Here is a 26,090-nt window from a genome sequence, read left to right on the forward strand (position 1 = left end):
CCTTTCACAGAGAGTTACCTGCAGGAGTGGGGGTGACTTACAGTAGGCTGTGTTTCGGGTCTCTCACACACACTCTCACACACACACACACACACACACACACACACACACACAGTACCTGCTGGGCCGTGGCAGGGTGGGCAGGGCAGGGAGGGCAGTAGAGACAGAGTAGTGCACCAGCAGCAGGACAGACAGAGACACCAGCACGGCAGAGTTAATAACAACGGCCCCTCCAACGAAGCCAAAGACAAACAGCAGCATACACCTCGGGCTCATGGCCCCCCCTGAACATGGCCCAGCGCCCCTCACTGCCGGGACCAGGGGAGGGGGGCGACCGCCAGCGGGTGTGGGGGTAACCCTAAAACACACGCCTCTGGAGCTTTTACAAACTGTCCCTGGATGACGGTGCAAAGTAGATTATACTTCTTCTCCCTCTGTCGACAAAGTACTCCTCACATACACACTCTGTTGCCGTCTGGTGAAGAGAAGAATGCTCAGGTACAGGAGATCTGGAACTCAGGCTGGAGAGTAGAGTAGAGTAGAGTGTGTGGCGGGGTGTGGCGCTATGTGTGTTCAGACCAGCGGACCAACGAGCAACGGCCACAGAAACAACAGCAGCAGTAATCCCATGAGCAGCAGCAGCTGTGGCAGAGAGAGACAGAGCAGCAGCTGCTACTGTAGAGTGATGCCGGCTTCAGTTCAACACTGCTGTGACATCATCCAGAGAGAGCGAGAGAAAGAGGGTGGACACTGGCTTTGCAGCAGCCTTCTCCTCGCCTCTCTTTTCTTGATGTATTGTATCCTCTTTCTGGCAGACGATACTCCCGCTTACTCTTTTGTCTTTCCTAAGCTGCGACACTGATGTCGCTGTGCAGTCTAGAATTGTCGCCGTCGCTCTCACCCTCGCTTTCTCTCCCCTCCCTTTCGGATGCTGAGGCAGCATCAGAGCTGGTAACATATGCCTCCCCTCAGCTCGATGCTGATTGGCTGAGCCATGGAGAGACTGGGAGGAGGAACTGACAGCGTCTGCTGCTACTGAGAGACTGTAGAGGGCTGCTGCTACACACAAAGCTAATAAATAATGTACCACACTTCTGTTAGGGAAAACGCAGAAATCACAAATGAGTGCCTTGTGAACACAAACTGTGAACACAAACACAAATGCTGCTTAAATCTAAAAAGCTACACTGTTCAAAATGAAGGTTTGCCCAGCGGGAGACCATGACCTCCTTTTACTGCTGTTTCACTCACTAATCTGATCAGCTGACAAAAACACTACAGCTCTGAATCACTCTCATCACCATCCCACTGTGGGATTAATGCAGCTGACCACTGACAGACCTCTGGCTGATTTAAATACAGCTGATTCCATGGCATAGTCCTACTCAATCTCTATCCCAATCTCCTCTTCATCCTCCTCCCCCCACTTCAACTCATATCATCCTCTCCTCCGATCCCCTCCTCTACTCTACTCCCCCCCTTTCCTTTCCCTTCCCATCCTCTCATCCCTACCTCACATCTCTCATCTTCTGTCAGGTTCTGACCTAAATGGAAATAGTGCCTATGGAGGGCAGAGAGCGTAGGAGTGGTGCCTGCACATCAACTTACTCTCTCACAAACACACTGAGCCAGGGTGAGGAGCCAACTAAGCCAATGAATGTTAATGTGCCATACTTCTAGGGAAGCTGTATAATAAAATACAAACACCTACACCACAGGAGGTTGGTGGCTCCTTAATTGGGGAGGACGGGCTCGTGGTAATGGCTGGAGCGGAATAGTGGAATGGTATTAAATACATCAAACACATGGTTTCCATGTGTTTGATGCCATTCCATTCGCTCCGTTCCAGCCATTATTATGAGCCGTCCTCCCCTCAGCAGCCTCCACTGACCTACACAGTACCCAGGATGAACTGGCCACGAGCCAGCAATGTACTAGGGAAGCACTGCTATATGAGAGTGTTTGTGTACAACTGCAGATACTGTACACACAGTGATATTGGAATGTGACTTTAAGAGTTGTATGTATGATCTTACCGTGATCTGCTTGTGTCTGAAGGTGCCTCCTGCACCGGCGCATGCTGCTGGTGTTTGGTACGTTCCAAGTGCTCCATGTAGCTGTGGATCATCTGCATGGGACATACCACACAGTGAGACGGGGGGTTAGCGTGGACAGGGAGTGGCCCTATTCAAAAAACGATTTGAACATGGCCATGATGCCTGCTGTTTCTTAGATGAGGTTTTTGTGTCGATGTACAGCTGGAACAGACAGCCTCCTGGCCTGTGGGGTATTCAGCTGTCACCGTGTGTTTGTGTGTGTGTGAGCTAAAATCTAGTTTCCGTCCATATTTAAATGTCATGGTCTCTATGCAGGCTTGTTTGTTTTGGCGTCTCAGCCAATGTGTTAGTAATACATTATGGAGAACAGACTTTAGGCAGACTGAGTTGAGGCAACATGACAACATACAGTGGGGAAAAAAAGTATTTAGTCAGCCACCAATTGTGCAAGTTCTCCCACTTAAAAAGATGAGAGAGGCCTGTCATTTTCATCATAGGTACACGTCAACTATGACAGACAAATTGAGAAAAAAAAATCCAGAAAATCACATTGTAGGATTTTTAATGAATTTATTTGCAAATTATGGTGGAAAATAAGTATTTGGTCACCTACAAACAAGCAAGATTTCTGGCTCTCACAGACCTGTAACTTCTTCTTTAAGAGGCTCCTCTGTCCTCCACTCGTTACCTGTATTAATGGCACCTGTTTGAACTTGTTATCAGTATAAAAGACACCTGTCCACAACCTCAAACAGTCACACTCCAAACTCCACTATGGTCAAGACCAAAGAGCTGTCAAGGGACACCAGAAACAAAATTGTAGACCTGCACCAGGCTGGGAAGACTGAATCTGCAATAGGTAAGCAGCTTGGTTTGAAGAAATCAACTGTGGGAGCAATTATTAGGAAATGGAAGACATACAAGACCACTGATAATCTCCCTCGATCTGGGGCTCCACGCAAGATCTCACCCCGTGGGGTCAAAATGATCACAAGAACGGTGAGCAAAAATCCCAGAACCACACGGGGGGACCTAGTGAATGACCTGCAGAGAGCTGGGACCAAAGTAACAAAGCTTACCATCAGTAACACACTACGCCGCCAGGGACTCAAATCCTGCATTGCCAGACGTGTCCCCCTGCTTAAGCCAGTACATGTCCAGGCCCGTCTGAAGTTTGCTAGAGTGCATTTGGATGATCCAGAAGAGGATTGGGAGAATGTCATATGGTCAGATGAAACCAAAATATAACTTTTTGGTAAAAACTCAACTCATCGTGTTTGGAGGACAAAGAATGCTGAGTTGCATCCAAAGAACACCATACCTACTGTGAAGCATGGGGGTGGAAACTTCATGCTTTGGGGCTGTTTTTCTGCAAAGGGACCAGGACAACTGATCCGTGTAAAGGAAAGAATGAATGGGGCCATGTATCGTGAGATTTTGAGTGAAAACCTCCTTCCATCAGCAAGGGCATTGAAGATGAAACGTGGCTGGGTCTTTCAGCATGACAATGATCCCAAACACACCGCCCGGGCAACGAAGGAGTGGCTTCGTAAGAAGCATTTCAAGGTCCTGGAGTGGCCTAGCCAGTCTCCAGATCTCAACCCCATAGAAAATCTTTGGAGGGAGTTGAAAGTCCGTGTTACCCAGCGACAGCCCCAAAACATCACTGCTCTAGAGGAGATCTGCATGGAGGAATGGGCCAAAATACCAGCAACAGTGTGTGAAAACCTTGTGAAGACTTACAGAAAACGTTTGACCTGTGTCATTGCCAACAAAGGGTATATAACAAAGTATTGAGAAACTTTTGTTATTGACCAAATACTTATTTTCCACCATAATTTGCAAATAAATTCATAAAAAATCCTACAATGTGATTTTCTGGATTTTTATTTCTCATTTTGTCTGTCATAGTTGACGTGTACCTATGATGAAAATTACAGGCCTCTCTCATCTTTTTAAAGTGGGAGAACTTGCACAATTGGTGGCTGACTAAATACTTTTTTTCCCCACTGTACTTAATGTTGGGATAATTGCTCCAAATCTCCTTAAACTGACCCAATTCTAACTCCCTCTTTCTCCTTCCTCTCTCCTGCATCTTGCATTCTCCATCCCTCACCATCCTTATCTCTCCCTCCCTTCCCCTCCCTCCGTCCTCTGTTGTAGTTTGAATTCCCTGAATGTAAGCTGGAAATAGCAGTCTTGTCTTTGTTCACTGTGGGTCAAACATCATGCCAACCTATGTCTAAAACATATTATACATACAATCTAGTCATTTAGCAGACGCTCTTATCCAGAGCGACTCACAGGAGCTTAACCCAGAAGCCAGCTGTTCGACTGACGACCGATGTCAGCCTGAAGGCGCCCGGCCACAAGGAGTCGCTAGAGCGTGATGAGCCAAGTAAAGCCCCCCCGGCCAAACCCTCCCCTAACCCGGACGACGCTGGGCCAATTGTGCGCCGCCCTATGGGACTCCCGGTAATGACACAGCCTGGGATCGAACCCGGGTCTGTAGTGACGCCTCTAGCACTGCGATGCAGTGCCTTAGACCGATGCGCCACTCGGGAGGCCCTGAGTTTTACGTGATTTCTACTGAACAAAGAGTTACAGTACATATAAGGAAATCAGTCAATTGAAATAAATAAATTAGGGCCTAATCTATGGATTTCACATGACTGGGCAGCGGCGCAGGTGAAGAAGCTGGATGTGGAGGTCTTGGGATGGCGTGGTTACACGTGGTCTGCGGTTGTGAGGCCGGTTGGATGTACTGCCAAATTCTCTAAAACGATGTTGGATGCGGCTTATGGTAGAGAAATTAACATTAAATTATCTGGCAACAGCTGTGGTGGACATTACTGCAGTCAGCATGCCAATTGCACGCTCCCTCAAAACTTGAGACATCTGTGGCATTGTGTTGTGTGACAAAACCGCACATTTTACAGTGGCCTTTTATTGTCCCCAGGACAAGGTATACCTGTGTAATGATCATGCCATTTAATCAGCTTTTTGATATGCCACACCTGTCAGGTGGATGGATTATCTTTGCAGAAATGCTTTGGAGAAATGCTCACTAACAGGAATGTAAACAAATTTGTGAACAAAATTTGAGATAAATAAGCTTTTTGTGCATATGGAAAATTTCTGGGATCTTTTATTTCAGCTCCTGAAACATGGGACCAACACTTTACATGTTGCGTTTATATATTTTTGTTCAGTATATAGTTTGCCCAGTAGGCCTACAATGGAACAGTCCCAACACGGACTTAAATACACAAACACACTCCCCCCTCCTCCCCCATACCTCTGTGTGTCTCTGGTGGAGGGCATTGTACTCCTTCTTCAGCTCGGCTTCTCGTTCCTCCAATCTGCCAACTGAAAGAGAGAACAGTTAGACGTGTGATCTCAGTCAAACAGAACTATATGGTCAATGAGGGAAAAGAACCCTAAAAAACTGTTATAGGGTAATTCCTAGGGTTGCAAAGCTACCGGTAATTAGCGAAAGTTAACGGAATCTTCAGTAATTTTGGAAATAAGCAGAAAATCTATGGCAATCTATTGTAACTTTGGTAATTTATTTACTTTTTTAAAAATGTATTCATATATAGTATGTATTTGTTATATCTGTGTCCACTGTCCATTAGTTTCTAGTAGATAGACCATATGGTTCAAGAGAAAATTGCCTTATTAATGAAAAAAGCATCTAATCAACAATGGCATTATTTTCAAATCACCTCTTCAACTCGTCCAACTATTGAATTTTGTTTCCACAACGGCCACCAGTTTGATGCAAAACATTGACAGCAAATACATAGACATAAAAAAAAGATTACACATTTATTTTACTAATGGATATTTCATGCTGAAACCCTCATTTAAAACACCAATGGTATTCACTAGGTTTATATTTAGGATAATGTTTTACAGCTTTGTCATTCAATTGTTTTTAAATTAAAAAATAATCTTATTTAATTATTTCATATATTTTACATGTGATAAGGCCACACAGAGGGCCAGAGATAATTGCAAAAGTACCCAAAAGGGCCACTAGATGTCTTGTGATAGATTACGTAAAACTCCTATGGGTTAAGAGCGTTGGGCCAGTAACCAAAAGGTCGCTGGTTAGAATCCCCGAGCCGGCAAGGTGGAAAAAATCTGCGGTTCTGCCCTTGAGCAAGGCAGTTAACCCCCAATTAACAACTGCTCCCCGGGCACTGATGACGTGGATGTCGAGATTAAGGAGTTGGGTTAAATGCGAAAGACACATTTCTGTTGAATGCATTCAGTTGTGGGACTGACTAGGTATCCCCCTTTCCACATTTTGTTGTTACAGCCAGGATTTAAAATGAATTAAATTGAGATTGTGTGTCACTGATCTACACACAATACCCTATATTGACAGTGGAATTTTGTTTTTATATTTTTTTTACAAATTAATTTTTTAAAAATGAACAGCTGAAATGTCTTGAGTATTCAAACCCTTTGTTATGGCTTGCCTAAGTACGTTCAGGAGTAAAAAGGTGCTTATAATTCCTTCTACCCCCCCCCCCCCCCCCCCAAAAAAAAAAGTATAATTGTAAAGTGGTTATCCCACTGGCTATAGGGTGAATGCACCAATTTGTAGTCGCTCTGGATAAGAGCGTCTGCTAAATGACGTAAATGTGCCCTTGAGCAAGGCACTTAACCCTAATTGCTCCTGTAAGTCGCTCTGGATAAGAGCGTCTGCTAAATGACTAAAATGTAAAAATGTATAACAAATCACATAACACGTTGCAAGGACTCATTCTGTGTTCAATAATAGTGGTTAACATGACTTTTTTTTATGACGACCCCATATCTGTACCCCACACATACAATTATCTGTAAGGTCCCTCAATCGAGTAATGAATTTCAAGCACACATTCAACCACAAAGACCAGGGAGGTTTTCCAATGCCTTGCAAAGAAGGGCACCGATTGAAAGGTCTTCAAAATAAATGAAAATTTAAAAAAAGCAGACACTGAATATCCCTGAGCATGGTGAAGTTATTAATTAGGCTTTGAATGGTGTATCAATACTATGGCTGACCCTAATTAGTCGACTGGTCGATTGTTTGGTCGATAGGCTGTTGGTCAACTGAGATTTTATTTTAGTCGAGCAGTAACAAATATATATATATATTTTTTATGGCACACGATACACCTGTCTGATTCGCGCCCATCTCAGTAAACTAATCCATTGCGAAGGCTGAGACCAATCCATTGCGGAGGCCGCGTGGATGGCATAGAAGAAGGGGAGTGTGGCTAAAATGCACAATGCACGTCTCTCCAGAATGCGCTGTCTCCTGCCAATTTGTGCACATTCATTGTTTCATAACTTTGTGTGAATTGTTTTCCTTGATTGTTAGTGTCTATCAATTCCCCATTCCATATATCACTAGTAGTAGCCTACATTTACCGTTAATTCCTATCATTTCTAATCTACAACGTTTGTTTGGTCGTGGTAATTTCTGTTAATGCGTTCAATATATTATTATTCCAGTATTTTACCGTTCTCGTCAGAGTGGACACTTTGTTTGCAGAGCGCACAACCTGTTACACTTGTTTGAAACAAGTTTTGGTTTATTTCATTCCATTTACGGGTTGTCAATTTAAATCATTGTCTTTTGTTTGGAACGCTACTGTCAATGTTGAGTAAGGACGCGCACTTGATTACGCATAGAAGTAGGCCTATAGGCTACCTGGCCTGCGCGCAAATGTAGGCATATAAATGTAGGCATATAAATGTAGGCATATAAATGTGCCCATTTGGGGATCTGATAGTATTTCTGATTGGCTTAACGCACCACCACTAATGAGCTGTGGAGCTTCTCAAAGTAATGTTTTCTTCACCTCAAAACAGCAAGCAAACAAAGTATTTTTACATCCATTGAGAATGACAATAGCTCCTTAATGTATTGAGAGAAAAAATTCAGTTCTCTCCCTTTCGATAACCACTCAGCGTGAAAGGGAAAAATGTAATGCTCTGATCCAGTGGAAACGTCATAAAATAGGCCTACCTGATGAGCTCTTATCCCTTGCGCAAAATAGCCTACAGCTGTGTCTGTCCTGATCTCACTGGTGCAGGAAACTGAGGGCCCAGAATATTTTATACATTGTTGCAAGTTTGCTAGCAGGAGCTTTCGGCTGGATCCAAGTTGATAGTTGACAGGCCATGCTTAGCCAATGTGATTTATAGGATATTTATTTTTAAATCAGGATATTTTCTACCTGCAGGCTGCAATGTTTTTATTTGTTGGCTTTATGTAGGTTATTTTTACATAGTTGGCAATAGAAGTTACTTTTTAGGTTTGTATCATTTTCATTAAGATTTGGATAGAATGTTGATTAACCACATGACAATGATTTTGAGATACGAAGACGTTATTATAAATTAAATGAAACTGTTCCATGAAAATGTGCATATGAAAACCATAACTGGCACACAGATCAGTAGAAATTGTAAGACAAATTGGCATTCCACATGAGAAAGGTTTCCGACTCCTCATGTAGCCTATTACCGGCAACTTCAGGAGAGTAATGGCAGAATCTGCGAAAGCCAGCAGGAGCGGGAGGAAGATGGTCGGGGTCAGGTTAAGGTTCTCTTGATCTCTTCCCTATTGAGTCATTTGTATCTTATTTCATCAAACAGCATCAGACAAGCATATAGTTGATTTTTTTAAACACATAGGGTGTGTCTATATATGGAAAAATACACGATTTAACATGTATTTTATATATTTTTTTTCAGGGACAGCCCTAATCAATACACCCAGTGTCACTATAAAGATACAGGCCTCCTTCCTAACTCAGTTGTCGGAGAGGAAGGAAACTGCTCAGGGATTTCACCATGAGGCCAATGGTGATTTTAAAACAGTTACAGAGTTTAATGGTTGTGATATGAAAAAAATGAGGATGGATCAACAACATTGTAGTTACTCCACAGTACTAACCTAAATGACAGTGTGAAAACAAGGAAGCCTGTACAGAATACAATATATTCCAAATCATGCATCCTGTTTGGAACAAGGCACTTAAGTAATACTGCAACAAATGTGGCAAAGAATATAAGCCTTATGTTTGGGGCAAATCCAACATCACTGAGTAACACCTCTTATTTTCAAGCATGGTGGTGGTTGCATCATGTTATGGGTCATTGGCAAGGAATAGGGAATTTAGGATAAAAATAAATGGAATACAGCTAAGCAAAGGCCAAATCCTATAGGAAAACCTGGTGTAGTCTGCTTTCCAACACACACTGGGAGACAAATTCACCTTTCAGCACGACAATAACCTAAAGAAATTATAAAATAATTTGACAACCCTGTTTGTAAGCTTTTTAAATGATATCAATCGCAACCGTTAAACTTCTCCAGTGATGAAGACATGGATGTCTCATAGTATGGTGGGGTATGCAAAATGGTTAAACTTTGAGCACCTATCTACTGAATGTTTTGGCATTCAGGTCCAAAAAGTAATTTTCTGACCACTTCTACCATGGGCAAATATGTATGGAAAGAGTCATTCAAATCAAGAGGTGCAGTCAAAAGGTTATTGAAATCAAATGTTGAATGACCCTATTAAGAAGTTCACTTTTGTGTACAGTTCAAAGTTAAAGGGATACTCAGGATTTTGGCAATGAAGCCATTTATCTACTTCCCCAGAGTCGGATGAACTCGTGGATACCATTAGCTCATGAAACCACCTCTAATTTCATACTGGATGCAGATGGTTTCCATGAGTTCATCTGACTCTGGGGAAGTAGATAAAGGGCTTCATTGCCAAAATCCTGAGTATCGCTTTAATGCAATCTTGGAACATTAGTAATATCTGTCAGTGACCAAGTTTCAAGTTTTATTAGTCGTATGTACGGGATATGCATGGTATACATTGTCCAACGAAATGCTTACTTGCAGGTTCCTTCGACAATGCAACAACAATAAGAATACGAATAAAGTAAATGGCTCAGTAGAATAGAATAAACATTTTAGCATAACTATAATACAGGTTCGCACAATTTATAGGCCAATATTTACAACTGCAATTTATAGGCCAATATTTACAAGTGTATTGGGGAAGGGGGGGTGTGGGGCAGTGTATATAAACTGAGCCATATAATTAGTGTCTGGCAGCTGCAGTTGTGATGTGTGTGTAGCATGAATATATATGTGTGGGTGTATGCATGAGTGAGTACATGTGTGCTAAGGTGCGGCGAATCAGAGCATGTGGTCAGTCCAGTTCAAGTGTTCAGCAGTCTGATGGCTTGTAGATAGAAACTGTCTCTGAGCCTGTTGGTATCAGACCTCATGCTCCGATACAGTCTACCCGACGGTAAGGGAGAGAACAGCTCATGGCTGGGGTATGTGGGATCCTTGATGCTGCGTGCCTTCCTCAGGCACCGTTTCGAGTGATGTCCTGGATGGGTGGGAGCACGGTCCAATTACTGATGCCCATCAGTAATATCTGTCCCATACCAGGGTCAAGTTTAGCAGGACACAACGTTGGCCAACGTTCAGATAGAAATGTATGATATAGAACAGACATACCTCTTTGGTATTTAGAATAAGGAATCATGTCAGCTGTAGTGATTTTTTTTCGAACTGAACATGGCTGAGGCTTCAGATGAGAAACCAAGTACTATATTGCTACATTTGCACACACTGTATATATATTTTCTGTTGTATTTTCTGACTTTATGTTTTTTTACCCCATATGTAACTCTGTTGTTTTTATTGCACTACTTTGCTTTATCTTGGCCAGGTCGCAGTTGTAAATGAGAACTTGTTCTCAACTGGCTTACCTGGTTAAATAAAGGTGAAATAAAAAAAATAAAAAATATTAAACTGCTGTCAGTTGTAGTAGCAATGTATGACCACCAGGTGTCATTCGCACACTAGTAAAATACAGTGGCTGGCTCAAACACTCAAATATTTTGGGTTATGGGTCACTGAATAGCCATAATCTATGGAAAACGTTAGGAATTCTAAGCCATTTCGTCCAGTCATCACACACACTCGGAAGCCATGTTTAACCTTTAAGATTAAAATGCACAAGCTACAACCTAAACACACTAGAAACAGACATTAGAATCTACTCTATTTCAGTAAAACATAGCTCTGAGCCCTGTTACTTAATCCACTGTGTTGGCAACTTGGCTGGCATGGACTGTTTATAGTGAAAACACCCTGACAACATTCTGTGTGTGTACATGCAGATGATTGCCCAGCCTAACCATATCCTCTCACAAAGGCAGAGTATAGTCCTTTTACCCCTACCTACATGTACAAACTACCTAGACTAACCTGTACCCCCGCACATTGACTCGGTACTGGTACCCCCTGTATCTAGCCTCGTTATTGTTATGTAATTTTATTGTGTTACTTTTTATTTTTTACTTTAGTCTATTTAGTAAATATTTTCTTAACTCTATTTCTTGAACTGCATTGTTGGTTAAAGGCTTTTAAGTAAGCATTTCACGGTAAGGTCTTCACTTGTTGTATTCGGCGCATGAAACAAATACAATTTGATTTGTGTGAGATTGAGACACTAACCCAAGCAGGCCTACCATCTGCTCATTGACAATGACCCTCCCAACACAGCATCAGGAGTTAGTCACTAACTGCCAACACAGTTATCTAATATCATCTGCTACCTCCACATTTCTCTATGGTAGCCTGGCTAACAACACCAGACTGTTGTCACTGGATTTTTGGCGTTGGCTTTTAGTAGAATGAGACATAGGACAGGGATTTCATTCAGACGAATAGAAAAGAGACTTGTTAGGTCAGGCTTTAAACTCAAGACAGTCGTAGGTGGTTTAGTGAATGCCTAGGACTTAGCTCAGCTGGCTATGTGATTTGTAAGTTATTTGTTACCATGACTAGTGACTACCAGTAGACAATGAGGAACCAACTAGAGAATGTACAGACAGAAATAACCCTTTAGGAAACCACCTGGTGTGTGTGGGCTTGTATTAATATCCTCGTGGGTACTATCCTCCCTTGTGGGGACACTTCCCAGTTCCTCACGAGGACAAAGGTTATTTTTGGCTTAGGGGTTAGGTTTAGGGTTACAATTAGGGTTAGGGGATAAGGTAAATACGATTCTGAAAGGAAATCAATTTTAGGTCCCCACAAGGATAGTAAAACGTGTGTATTGGGAAGCGGAAGTACTGTATGTTTACGGCTTGCGGTATACTATATCTGTACGGTTCATCATCTACAGTCTACACACACACCTGCTGAGCAATATGAACTATGAGCTAGCCTAGTTTCCACATCTAAATGACTCAACACAAGAGTATTACTGCTATGCCTCTCCCGATCTAGTTTAAGGAGAGAGAAGACAGAGAGAATGAAAACTGTTCAAGTAAGAAAGAACTGAAAGTGAAAGAAAAGAAAAAGAAAGATGTGGTGAAAGTGGAAGAGAGAGAAACCCCAATTGGAAAGAACAAGGACTGTGGACTTGGCTGTGAGCACTATTGAATGTCAAGTCAGGTGATGCGTGCGTGTACTCAGTCAAGGTCAGCTGGCAGAAACCCATAAAGTGGCTGCTTAACCCAATCAGAGTCCTTCTAGTTCACAGTCAAACACCAACTCAGCAGACCAGAATAAACTGAGTTCGAGGTGTGATGCAATGATTGCAAAATTAAATTAAATTCTCCATTCAAGACTCCCTTATAGACTGCACTTACACAGACACCTCCAACATTAAACTATTTATCACCTTGTGAGTTTATTCCTTATGTAATGACCTTCCCACGGTTCGTGAGGCTGTGTTTGGCAGCATCATGTGGGTTGTTTGTTTCTATGGCCTGCGGATACAGTATAACCCAGTAAATATATTGTTCTTCCAGCCCCCAGTGATGCACATTCCTGAGCCCTTCACTTGTAATGTCTTTCTCAGTATTCCTTCCATTAGGGTTCACAGCTCCAGTCCTAGAAGCCACAATGATTGATTGATTGACTCACTCTGGTCCGAGTTGTTCCTGGTCTTGAGCTCCATTTGACGTGTGTGTGACTCCAGCATTACCAGTCGACTCTGAAGGTCCTTCTTCTCCGTCTCCTGACTGTCCTCAAACACCATGTACCTCTACAGAGACAGAAAAAGAGAAATATTAAAACACTGTGAATAACACAATGGCATGTGCCTGTGTATCTTAAAGCCCCAATGCTTTCATAAACGTGATTTTCCTGTGTTTCATGCACAGGTAACTGCCAAAATAAATGGAAACACTTGAGTAAATGAGGGATACAAAGTATATTGAAAGCAGGTGCTTCCACACAGGTGTGGTTCCTGAGATAATTAAGCAAATAACATCCCATCATGCGTAGGGTTATGTATAAAAATGCTGGGCAGGCCATTATTTTGACTACAATGGCCCCATAAGATGACAATGCCCCGATCCACAGGGCACGAGAGGTCACTGAATGGTTTGATGAGCATGAAAATGGTGTAAACCATATGGCATGGCCGTCTCAATCACCAGATCTCAACCCAATTGAACACTTATGGGAGATTCTGGAGCAGCGCCTGAGACAGCATTTTCCACCACCATCAACAAAACCACAAATGATCAAATTTTTCATTGAAGAATGGTGTTGCATCCTTCCAATAGAGTTCCAGACACTTGTAGAATCTATGCCAAGGCACATTGAAGTTGTTCTGGCTCGTGGTGGCCCAACACCCTATTAAGATGCGATGAGAAAAGATCAACATTGGGGAGAAAAAGTGGGTAAATAAATATATATATATATATATATATATATATATATATAAATAAAGATACTTTATGTTGGCGTTGCCTTTATTTAGCCAGTTACCTGTATATTTCCACACTATGAAGTTGCAATAATACTGTGAAATTGTAAAAATTATGATAATGCCCTTTTAGTGTAAGAGCTGTTTGAAAAGACAGCCTGTTTTGGTAGGATGGTGTTTTGGCCTGCCTGGTGACATTACCAGGTGGTCAATTAGTTAATAGACCAATAAGAATGTTCCAAACCTCTCTGCCAATACCAGCTAGTTTTCAGTTTTCCCCGCCCCACTCAGACAGTCCTAGCAAAATTCTTGCTTTCTTTTTGACCATTTTAATTGAAAACAATCATAGTAAGGTACTTGTTACCCAGAAATGATTTCATATTGAGATTAAAACAGCTGCATTGGACCTTTAAGTACTTGTAAGAAAGGTCATTGACCTCTAGCCAACAGACAGGAGGGTGAGCTGTATGCATCATGTTCATGCGAGATTCCGCCTGTCAACACTTCCTGTGTTCCTTAGTGTCACTCACTACTCAGTGACAGAGCGAGAGAAGAGATAAATGGGGAGAGACTAGGGACAGAGAAAGAAGAGGTGAATGGGGAGAGACTCTAGGGACAGCTCTGTAAGGCCTCACTAACTCATAGATCTGGACTGAGATCAATGGGACAAAACCCACCCGTCTGCCTGTGTGCCTTTCTGCGCAGCTATTATTCTTGTTGTAGGTTAGATCTCAATAACTTCTATCAGATCAAGGGAAAAATTCACATCAACAATTTTCCATGGGATTGAGAGAAACACACACACACACACACACACACACACTGAACTGCATATCGCCTAGCTTATTATAAACGTACAGTAAGAGAGTTGAACCAGCAGCTTTGGCTGAACAAGCCTGTGACTGTTAATAGAGACCTGTTAGAGCAGTGTTGCAGGATTTTGTCCTAGCCCAGCTCTAACACACCTGACACTAGACTGAGTTGAATCTTGTGTTATAACACTAGGCTAGAACTAAAGTTTGCACTCATTAGCCAGACACACGTAAAACACAGTCTTGAGTCTTGTGATCATGGAGCTCGGCCAGCCTGTCGGCTGGGATGAGCAGTCATCTGCTGGTGGAGAGAAACACCCGAGACCCCTGCTCCGCCGGAGGCCTACTGGAACAAATAGGCTCTTCTCTACATGAACGCCACTTTCTATGTGTCAAAGAGCAGATGTAAGTTAGGCCAAAGGCACTCTGAGAATGAATGTCTATGTGACCTGCTTAATTGCCTACACTGATATAAAACAAAACGTTTTGGCTGTAGGCTTAGTCAAGGCCCTGTTCAAATGGTTATGAAAGCATAAGCCTAGCGAGAGAAAGAAAGCAAGAGAAAGAAAGAAAGAAAGCAAGAGAAAGAAAGCAAGAAAGCAAGCAAGCAAGCAAGCAAGCAAGCAAGCAAGCAAGCAAGCAAGCAAGCAAGCAAGCAAGCAAGCAAGCAAGCAAGCAAGCAAGCAAGCAAGCAAGAAAGCAAGAAAGAAAGAAAGAAAGAAAGAAAGAAAGAAAGAAAGAAAGAAAGAAAGAAAGAAAGAAAGAAAGAAAGAAAGAAAGAAAGAAAGAAAGAAAGAAAAAAAACTATGTGGGAACGTGGGAAGGTATGAGAGAGGGTCTGAAAGGCAGTAAAGGCACAGACTTCTTCACAGTAAATCTAATAAGAGCATTAGGCTACATGAAGCCTGGACTGAACAAGGGGGCTGGGAGGGCAGGGGGAGGAGCAAGGGGAGGGGGGAGGGGGTATAGAGACTTAATTTGTCAACAGCACTAAACACAAGGCTGCACATCATGCACAGAAATGATATTAACTATCATAAAAGCATAATACCTAACATCCATCCCTAGAACCTCACCGCCTTTTCCTAATGACTTACGCAAACACACTACACAAACACCGACTAACCCCCACACACACACTTTCTCCGTGCTGCTCATCATATGACCCATAGTTGGGTGTTCATATGATAGCGAGTAGAAGAACTCTCTTTCTCCGGAGCGCTATCTGCCTCTTCTCTTCCCCCTCTCCTCTCCTCCTGAACATGCATAATGCTCCCTTTGTCCCATCACACACAAACTCTCTCTCTCTCACACACACACACACACACTAACCCAGTGTATTAACATTCTATTGACAGGGAGTTTTACTAAGTGCACTGCATCTTCTTTGGGTCTCGCCTAGGTATAACTGGGCAGCTGGGATAGCAAGATGGCTCTGACAAAAAGGGTAGGCGATTGTATGGCCAAAATCAGATATCACATACAGATACTGGAAGTCACTAAAGGGCCATGCATCTGTGGTTAGGAAGATCCTCAAGTTGTCAGTCAGGGTTAGATTTGAGGAGGTTGCCATCTCCAGGTTGTGTTTGTGTTTATGAATATGTTCCCTGGCCTGATGGTCAAGTGTGTGTGTGTGTGTGTGTGAGCGAGAGAGACTGGGGTTGGAGCAGGTCACAGCGCTGAGTGTTTGTACTTCCAGTGAGATAACACCGTAACAACAAATGTCATGTGAACAGGAAGACCTTTTCACTGTCAACAAGTCAATAACAGCCAGGGGGTATTCAATCAGAGAAAGGCAGAAAAGTTTGTGTGTGTGTGTGTGTGTGTGTGTTCAAATCCCAAATCCCTGTTCTCCCACGACTGCATGGCTGCGCACGACTCCAACACCATCATTATGTTTGCAGACGACACGACGGTGGTAGGCCTGATCACCGACGAGACAGCTTACAGGGAGGAGGTCAGAGACCTGCGAGTGTGGTGCCAGGACAACAACCTCTCCCTCAACGTCAGCAAGACAAAGGAGCTGATCATGGACTACAGGAAACAGAGGGCCGAGCACACCCCCATCCACATCAACGGGGCTCTAGTGGAGCGGGTCGAGAGCTTCAAGTTCCTCGGTGTCCATCATCACTAAGGAATTATCATGGTCCACACACACCAACACAGTCGTGAAGAGGGCACGACAACGCCTCTTCTCCCTCAGGAGGCTGAGAAGATTTGGCATGGGCCCTCAGATCCTCAAAAGGTTCTACAGCTGCACCACTGAGAGCACCTTGACTGCCTGCATCGCCGCTTGGTATGGCAACTGCTTGCCTTTAAACAGCTTGGAAAATTCCAGAAAAGAATGTCATGGCTTTAGAAGCTTCTGATAGGCTAATTGACATAATTTGAGTCAATTGGAGGTGTAACTGTGGATGTATTTCAATGCCTACCTTCAAACTCAGTGCCTCTTTGCTTCACATCATGGGAAAATCAAAAGAAATCAGCCAAGACCTCAGAAAGAAAATTGTAGACCTCCACAAGTCCGTCATACCGCTCAGGAAGGAGACGCGTTGTCTCCTAGAGATGAACGTACTTTGGTGTGAAAAGTGCTAATCAATCCCAGAACAACAGCAAAGGACCTTGTGAAGATGCTGGAGGAAACGGGTACAAAAGTATCTATATCCACAGTAAAACAAGTCCTATATCGACATAACCTGAAAGGCCGCTCAGCAAGGAAGAAGCCACTGCTCCAAAACCACCATAAAAAAGCCAGACTACAGTTTGCAACTGCACATGGGGACAAATATCGTACTTTTTGGAGAAATGTCCTCTGGTCTGATGAAACAAAAATATAACTGTTTGGCCATAATGACCATCGTTATGTTTGGAGGAAAAAGGGGAACGCTTGCAAGTCGAAGAACACCATCCCAACCGTGAAGCACGGGGGTGGCAGCATCATGCTGTGGGGGTGCTTTGCTGCAGGAGGGACTGGTGCACTTCACAAAATAGATGGCATCATGAGGAAGGAAAATTATGTGGATATATTGAAGCAACATCTCAAGACATCAGTCAGGAAGTTAAAGCTTTGTCACAAATGGGTCTTCCAAATGGCCAGTGACCCCAAGCATACTTCCAAAGTTGTGGCAAAATGGCTTAAGGACAACAAAGTAAAGGTATTGGAGTGGCCATCACAAAGCCCTGACCTCAATCCTATAGAAAATCTGTGGGCAGAACTGAAAATGCGTGTGCGAGCAAGGAGGCCTAAAAACCTGACTCAGTTACACAAGCTCTGTCAGGAGGAATGGGCCAGAATTCACCCAACTTATTGTGGGAAGCTTGTGGAAAGCTACCCGAAACGTTTGACCCAAGTTAAACAATTTAAAGGCAATGCTACCAAATACTAATTGAGTGTATGTAAACTTCTGACCCACTGGGAATGTGATGAAATAAATAAAAGCTGAAATAAATCATTCTCTCTACTATTATTCTGACATTTCACATTCTTAAAATAAAGTGGTGATCCTAACTGACCTAAGACAGGGAATATTTACTAGGATTAAATGTCAGGAATTGTGAAAAACTGAGTTTAAATGTATTTGGCTAAGGTGTATGTAAACTTCTGTTGAAGGAACAGGACATGTGTACTGGTGTGGTTGTATGACGTCTACATTGTATTTTGGCCAATCTTTTAGGGTGTGTTTCAGACATTATATATTTGGAAATTTAGAAGTGATTTAGGATTATGGGAAAATTGATCATAGTAAGGCGTGTGTATACTTCTGACTTCAACTGTACATATCTACAGTACCAGTCAAAAGTTTGGACACACCTACTCATTCAAGGGTTTTTCTTTATTTTTACTATTATTCTACATTGTAGAATAATAGTGAAGAAATCTAAACTATGAAATAACACATATGGAACCAAAAAAAGTTTTAAACAAATCAAAATATATTTTAGATTCTTCAAAGTAGCCACCCTTTGCCTTAATGACAGCTTTGCACACTCTTGGCATTCTCTCAACCAGCTTCATGAGGAATGCTTTTCCAACAGTCTTGAAGGAGTTCCCACAGATGCTGAGCACTTGTTGGCTGCTTTTCCTTCACTCTGTAGTCCAACTCATCCCAAACCATCTCAATTGAGTTGAGGTCGGGTGATTGCGGAGGCCAGGTCATCTGATGCAGCACTCAATCACTCTCTTTCTTGGTCAAATAGCCCTTACACAGCCTGGAGGTGTGTTTCGGATCATTGTCCTGTTGAAAAACAAATGATAGTCCCACTAAGCCCAAACCAGATGGGATGGCGTATCGCTGCAGAAGGTTGTGGTAGCCATGCTGGTTAAGTGTGCCTTGAATTCTAAATAAATCACAGACAGTGTCACCAGCTAAGCACCCCCACACCATCACACCTCCCCCTCCATGCTTCACGGTGGGAACCACACATGCAGAGATAATCCGTTCACCTACTCTGCGTCTCACAAAGACACGGCGGTTGGAACCAAAAATCTCAAATTTGTACTCATCAGACCAAAGGACAGATTTCCACTGGTCTAATGTCCATTGCTTGTGTTTCTTGGCCCAAGCAAGTCTCTTCTTCTTATTGGTGTCCTTTAGTTGTGATTTCTTTGCAGCAATTCGACCATGAAGGCCTGATTCATGCAGTCCCCTCTGAACAGTTGATGTTGAGATGTGTCTGTTACTTGAACTCTGTGAAGCATTTATTTGGGCTGCAAGCTGAGGTAAAGTTAACTCTAATGAACTTATCCTCTGCAGCAGAGGTCTTCCTTTCCTGTGGTGGTCCTCATGAGAGCCAGTTTCATCATAGCGCTTGATGTTTTTTGCGACTGCACTTGAAGAAACTTTCAAAGGTCTTGACATTTTCCGGATTGACTGACCTTCATGTCTTAAAGTAATGATGGACTGTCGTTTCTCTTTGCTTATTTGAGCTGTTCTTGTCATAATATGGACTTGGTCTTTTACCAAATAGGGCTATCTTCTGTATACCACCCCTACCTTGTCACAACACAACTGACTGGCTCAAATGCATTAAGGAAATAAATTCCACAAATTAACTTTTAACAAGGCACATCTGTTAATTGAAATGCATTCCAGGTGACTACCTCATGAAGCTGGTTGAGAGAATGCCAAGAGTGTGCAAAGCTGTTATCAAGGCAAAGGGTGGCTACTTTGAAGAAACTCAAATATAATATTTGTTTAACCCTTTTTTGGTTACTACATTATTCCATGTGTTATTTTATCATAACTACATCGTAACTATTATCCAACAATGTAGAAAATAGTTAAAATAAAATAAAAACCCTGGAATGAGTAGGTGTGTCCAAACTTTTGACTGGTACTGTAGATATGTACGTATAGGTAGGGATAAAGTGACTAGGCAACAGGATAGATAATAAACAGTAACCGCAGCGTATGTGATGAGTCAAAAGAGTTAGTGCAAAAGGGGTCAATGCTGTACCTTAATTACCTCGTATACCTGCACATTGACTCGGTAATGGTACCCCATGTATATAGCCAAGTTATCGTTCCTCATTGTGTATTTATTCCTCTCTGCATTGTTGGGAAGGGCCCGTAAGTAACCATTTCACTGTTAGTCTACACCTGCTGTTTACGAAGCATGTGACAAATAACATTTGATTTGATTGATTTAATATTAAATCATAACTTATAGATCAACATCAAACATCCGGATAATTGTCCAAATCAACAAACCGTATGAATGGTCTGGGCCGTGACATCCAATTGTGGGGCTAACAGGTTGATTTAAAATAATTAACTGTGTTCAAGAGAGGGCTGTGACAATGCCAGTATCGCAATATTTTTTCCTTGGCAAAAATTAAAACACGAAGCAGACGAAACTATTTGTTCCTTTAAAGACCTTCTGTATGTAAAACATTGTGTGCTATAGCTTGGAAATTAAATCAAGATCCACTTCACGTTTTGTTATCTTGCCACGATACTACCGAGTATCGCGATACTGGTATTGTCCCGGCCCTTGTTTAATACCTAGTCGGTTACACAAGCAAGCCAATTGAACCAGCCTGTTTATTACAACATAAATGCAGTTCTACTCCAGAGAGAGCCACGTTGGCAGTCCCGACCGTGTGTGTATGTGTTCTGACTGTTACCAGCGAGCTCCTCTTTGATCCTGGGTAGAGATGAGATGGGCAGTAACAGCTTTTGCCTTTAACAGGCCCATAGCCTGGGGAGGGTCTGCTCTGCTCAGCCTCACGCGGTCATCAGGTGACTGCAGGAAGGTAGGGGCTGACAGACTGTGAAGGAGGGGGTTTTAGTATGGTAGTGTGACTGAGCAAATGACACAGCTGGACTAGAGCCTGGGTTTGACATACAATCCTATTCATCACACTCATCCACAGACTGGGACAAGGAATGGGGATGTAGCCCATTACAGTCGACTCTTGAACGGTGCACTTTAGATAACACCCCCGACCTCTGTTTTCCAGCCCCAATTCAATGACATGCTTTTAAGCTTTTAAATTGCCCCTGATAAATGCTGTGTGATAACAGATAACTGGAACAAGATACAGGGGCCTATTGGTTAGAGCCTGACTGATATTGGCAGGAATGACACGACTCTATGACATTGCCTTCTAAGTTCTGACATCACCCTGTGACATCATCATTCTGAACCGTGACCCCAGGGGGAATGGGTCCGAGGAGCATCCTGGCCGCAGAGAGGAACTCAGGAAGTCTTGTTTTCCCAGCAATTTCCCGCCTGGCCGTGCCCTCTTCCTCTCCCTGTCTATAGTGTAGAGTCACAGTCCGTCTAGGAAGAGTTCACCTGGGCTCAGCTCTGGGAGAGATCAGTGTTACACTGGACTTACTAAGACTGTTTGGGTCTGGCTGTTGAGTCCCAATAGCATTTAATGGGTTGTCCCAAAAAGTACTTGGGACCGGGGTGTCTGTCTGCAGTGTTGCTCACTGGCTGAGAACCATCATGTCTTTACTTATAGTCTAGTAGGCAGGTGTTTGGATTTTTACAGACATGAGAATGTGGATTGGATGGTTTTCTAGAGCCTAATGACCAACATGACTGATGTCATTTAGTTAGCCAGGCCTGTGTGTAAAGCCAATTAAGCATACAGTATTTTTCAACCTCAAAGTAAACAACAAGGCCTAACACTGGTGAAGAATCTAACACAGAATGAATGGTTTCTCAGCTCCTTCGAACCGTAGAGTGTAGAGAATCATTATACCATCTAAACCGCTGTGAAATATATTTTCCTTAACCAAAAATATAGTATTTTCAGCTGGTCTACAAAACCGAAAGTTAAAGACGCAAAAACAAAACTTAACGGGAAGCATAGAAATAGTGCACATAGAACAGATCTACCGCTTCTTAGACTTGCTTTCAATGAGAATAACAGATCTATAACACACATTTCTATGTGAATTTTGTTGGGTCACCCAAAAAGTTACATATTGCAGTTTTAACTAATTATGAACCTTTATGACCAGACTCTGCGCTTGTTGTCTTTCCACACTCCACTGAACTGCAGCTCTGAGGAGAAAGTCAAGACTGAGCTGTGCAAAGCAAATTACTTCAGGGAGACACAAACACACCCGTACGTTAATCTGTCCCCACCCAGCCCCACCCTAGTTTTCAAATCATGACATGTCGAATCAAAACTAGGCCTAGTACTCAATGTACTACATGAGCTCTCATCTTGATGGCAAGGAAAGCAGTTAGCACTAGCAGTGCCCTTTGACAGGACAAAGTCAGAGATCAGTCACAGATTTGGAACATTACCACTGTGACCTTCAATTGTTGTCTAAGTGGTGTTATCATGTTGTAGTTAACACTAATAAAAAAATAAAAAAGGCACACCTCGCTGATGTGAATGAAGTTGAAAGGGCAGAGCCCAGACACACACATACACAAGCCATAACTAACACTACAACAGAGGTCTCCGAAACCGTGCTCATGTACTAAATTACAGCTTATAAAACACAAATGCAGGACAAGCCTACAGCACTGCTGCTGCTAACAAAGAATCACCTGACCTGTTAACCCATCTTTAGGAGAGGATAGGAGCTTTCACTTTGGCAGTTATGGGAATAAAGAAAGTGTAATGACACATAGGGAGGGGGGTTAGGGGGGTGAATCACAACAGCACTAGAACAGTGTGATTTAGAAAGAGGGAGATAGGGGTAGGGAGAGAGAGAAGGCATACAGATAGCCCAGTGTAGCCAAACTCAACTGGCGGACCGCAGTCCGGGTCCGGACCCAGAGAAGGGTCAATACGGACCGGACAACGTCGCATTTTGTTATATAAAAATCAATACATTATTTTTAGACAGCTTTTTTTTTTAACTAACGGGCGCAGCGGCCTCTCTAACTTGGCAACCTCTCTTTCTCTCTTGAAGCAACGCCCACCTCTACTAGTGCCCTGTCTAATCCAATCGCGTGGTTATATGCAAATACAAGAGGCCGTGTCTTACCCAATCACATCAATCCAAATATCTTCTGCGGAACCTTGGGACAAGCAAGCAGAAAGAAACAGAAAGATTTGACTGTGGTTCAAACGTTAATAGAAGGAGCTTAGTTACCAGTAACTTTGTTAATAAACAAAAGGATGAGCTCTGGGAAAAGATCAAACAGATCCCACTGTCAGATTCCACAGCAATGAGGAGAACTGAAATATTAACTGAAAATTTTACTTCACTTGATGAGGCCATTCAGAATGCACCATGCATTTCATTAGCTGTGGATAAACAGATAACACTGACTATGCCCAGCTTCTGGTGTTTGTCAGAATTTATAACGAAACAAAGAAGGAATTCTGTGAGGAGCTGTTCGGCTTAACAAATCTAGAAGCACACACATGGGGAGAGGATATTCATGATGCCGTCAAAGGGATGCTGACAAAAAGGGGGATAGATCTGAAGTCAGTGGTTTCCATCACTACAGATGGAGCTCCAGCCCATGATAGGAAGAGGGAGGGCTGGTTGCACGTTTGAAAAAGAGGACCACCCTGACATCATATCACTCCATCATCCATCAATCTATCCTGTGTGCCAGTCTGGGAAAATACTATTCTTAAGTCATGACAACGATGATGAAACTGATCAACTTTTTGAGAGCAACACCCCCTGCTACGAGGCATTCTGACAGAGGCCAATGGCAATTTTGATGACTTACTACTGCACAACAATGTCAGATGGCTCAGCAAAGGCAGGGTTTTGGAACGCTTTTGGGCCATTCAGGAGGGAATCAAAGCTTTCTTATCAGAGCAAAGGAGTGACAAGCCAACTCAGTTTTCTGAGTTTTTGGAAGATGAGAAGACAGAAACGGTTGCATTTTTGACAGACATTACATCACATCACACCTTAATCAATTGAATGTTAAGCTGCAGGGACAGGACAACACAATGTGTGATATGATAACAGCAGTCCGGGCTTTCCAGAAGACATTTGAGCTTTTCAAGTATGACCTCCAGGGAGAACTTGTCCACTTCTCCAATCTTCTGGTGCAAACGCAGGGAGACAAAGACGTTCCCTACCATGTTGATGTCATCCAGAAGCTGATGGATAACTTCAAGGCTCACTTTGATGACTTCACTGTTGGAAGAGAACTGCTACTGCTCATCCAGAACCACTTCTTGGTCACAAATCTGACAAAGTTGTCAGAAGAAGCAAAACAGATCTTCAGATGGGAAGCTGTTGCATCACTGCAAATGGAGTTGCTTGAGCTGCAAGAAAATGTGTCTTTGAAGGAGCAGGCTGGTGATTGGCTTTGAAGGAGCAGGCTGGTGATTGGCTTTGAAGGAGCAGGCTGGTGATTGGCTTTGAAGGAGCAGGCTGGTGATTGGCTTTGAAGGAGCAGGCTGGTGATTGGCTTTGAAGGAGCAGGCTGGTGATTGTGACCCTGTCACTTTCTGGGAAAAGATGGTGCCAGCAGCTGATGTCCCTGTTCTCAAGAAACTGGCACTATACATCCGGAATCAGCCTTCTCCACAATGAACTTTGTTAAAAACAAATACCGCACCAGGCTCACCAATGAACACCTGCACCAGTGTCTCAGAGTTGCTTCCACACCATTTGAGCCAAAGTTCAAAGCATTGGCAGGAGACAAAGTGTAATTTCTCTCATTGATGCAAGGGCAAGGCCCAGAGTGACTTATACATGAATATTGCATGGCCCACAGTTACGTTCTGTGCATTCAGATTATTATTTTGGTTAAACTCTCCTTTGTTCTCCAGAAAACATGCACTTTATTTCATTTAGATATTTTTTTATTTAAGGCCCATGTACAATGGTTCACCTAGACAATTATGCAACCACCTTTGTTCTTCAGCAATGTTGATGCAATGTTGCACATGTTTACATTCAAAAGAAAGTTGTAATTAATTCAAATTCTTAGTCTAATTTAAAGTATTTAATGTACATTTTATATAACAACATGTTTGCTAAATCGTAGACGACTATGTTTGTTACTACGCTGTAACACAGCGCCGATAAAGGACAATATCCATCAGGACCTTTGCCAACTAGGACATTTGTGTCACTGCATCTTCTCAAATAGTAGTTCAGCACCCCTGGCCTAGTGGGTGAAAGGCAGTGGGATGGGGGAGAAAGAGAGAGGGGGAGCAAAAGAGAGGGACTGCCATGTGTGGCGGCAGAACAAACACAAACAACTGTTCAGTTGCAGCAGGAGAGAGAGGAAAGAGACAAGGTGGAGTTCCAACTTCCAATGTCACTCCTGTTTTGGATTTGGGGTTTGGATAGGAGGCCAAATCTCATTTGGCAACTGCTCTTAAGGTCGGTCTGACTCTACCAAGTTAACCAGACAAATGTTTTTAGCCAGAAAGCTAGATTCAAACTATCTAGAGCGGTGAGCGACCCACGACTGGGTCCTGACCCATTATTTGAGAAACACTGACAGGTTTGGAAAATACTGTCAGCATCATTCCCTTTGGGTGTAACTCCATTTGTATGCTGACTAATGCATGACTGCAGGAGTTTGCATCCAGTTTGGACAGCGGGCATCAAATTAAGCAAATTAGTCTACAAAAAAAATGAGCATACAAAACCACCCATGATGCAAATTACTGAAGTAATGTGTCACCAGCCACAATAATAGCAACAGTGCCAAATGACTACTATGTAACCTTGTCATCAGCTGTTGCAACCAGATGACATATCCTGCTAGCTTCAGAATGCTATAGCTTTATAAGATTAGCCTGTGCAGCCTACCAACAATGACTATCGGGGTTTAAAGCTAGCAAGCAATCTAGTCCATACATAACTGTTTGCAAGTTCTCACAAGCAACAGGCCCTGTTATGTGCAAGTTACCCCCATGGGAATACTGGCTACAGTCTGTGCTTGTTGTGGAACATTACTTGCGCTTGAACTGTCAAAACTAGCTTGAGTGGCCTAGCGGTAGCAAGCCCATCTTTTCGATCAGCTTCGTGGTCTGTCTGCGAGAG

The 26,090-nt window shown here is 42.9% G+C and overlaps 1 protein-coding gene across 2 annotated transcripts in view; it reads right to left on the reverse strand.

The window, feature by feature from the left end:
- The window catches only part of spag9b (sperm associated antigen 9b), a 60,348-nt gene that overhangs the window by 21,005 nt on the left and 13,253 nt on the right, over window positions 1-26,090 (reverse strand). For both annotated transcript variants that reach the window (XM_084141816.1, XM_084141815.1), the window contains exons 2-4: window positions 13,039-13,159; window positions 5,356-5,426; window positions 2,037-2,128 (exon numbers count right to left, since the gene is read on the reverse strand). In XM_084141816.1, the coding sequence (XP_083997942.1) occupies window positions 2,037-2,128; window positions 5,356-5,426; window positions 13,039-13,159 (284 nt within the window). The remainder of the gene's footprint in view (window positions 1-2,036; window positions 2,129-5,355; window positions 5,427-13,038; window positions 13,160-26,090) is intronic.

This window comes from Coregonus lavaretus (genome assembly GCF_964263955.1).
Source record: "Coregonus lavaretus genome assembly, chromosome: 25".
Lineage (NCBI taxonomy): Eukaryota > Metazoa > Chordata > Actinopteri > Salmoniformes > Salmonidae > Coregonus > Coregonus lavaretus.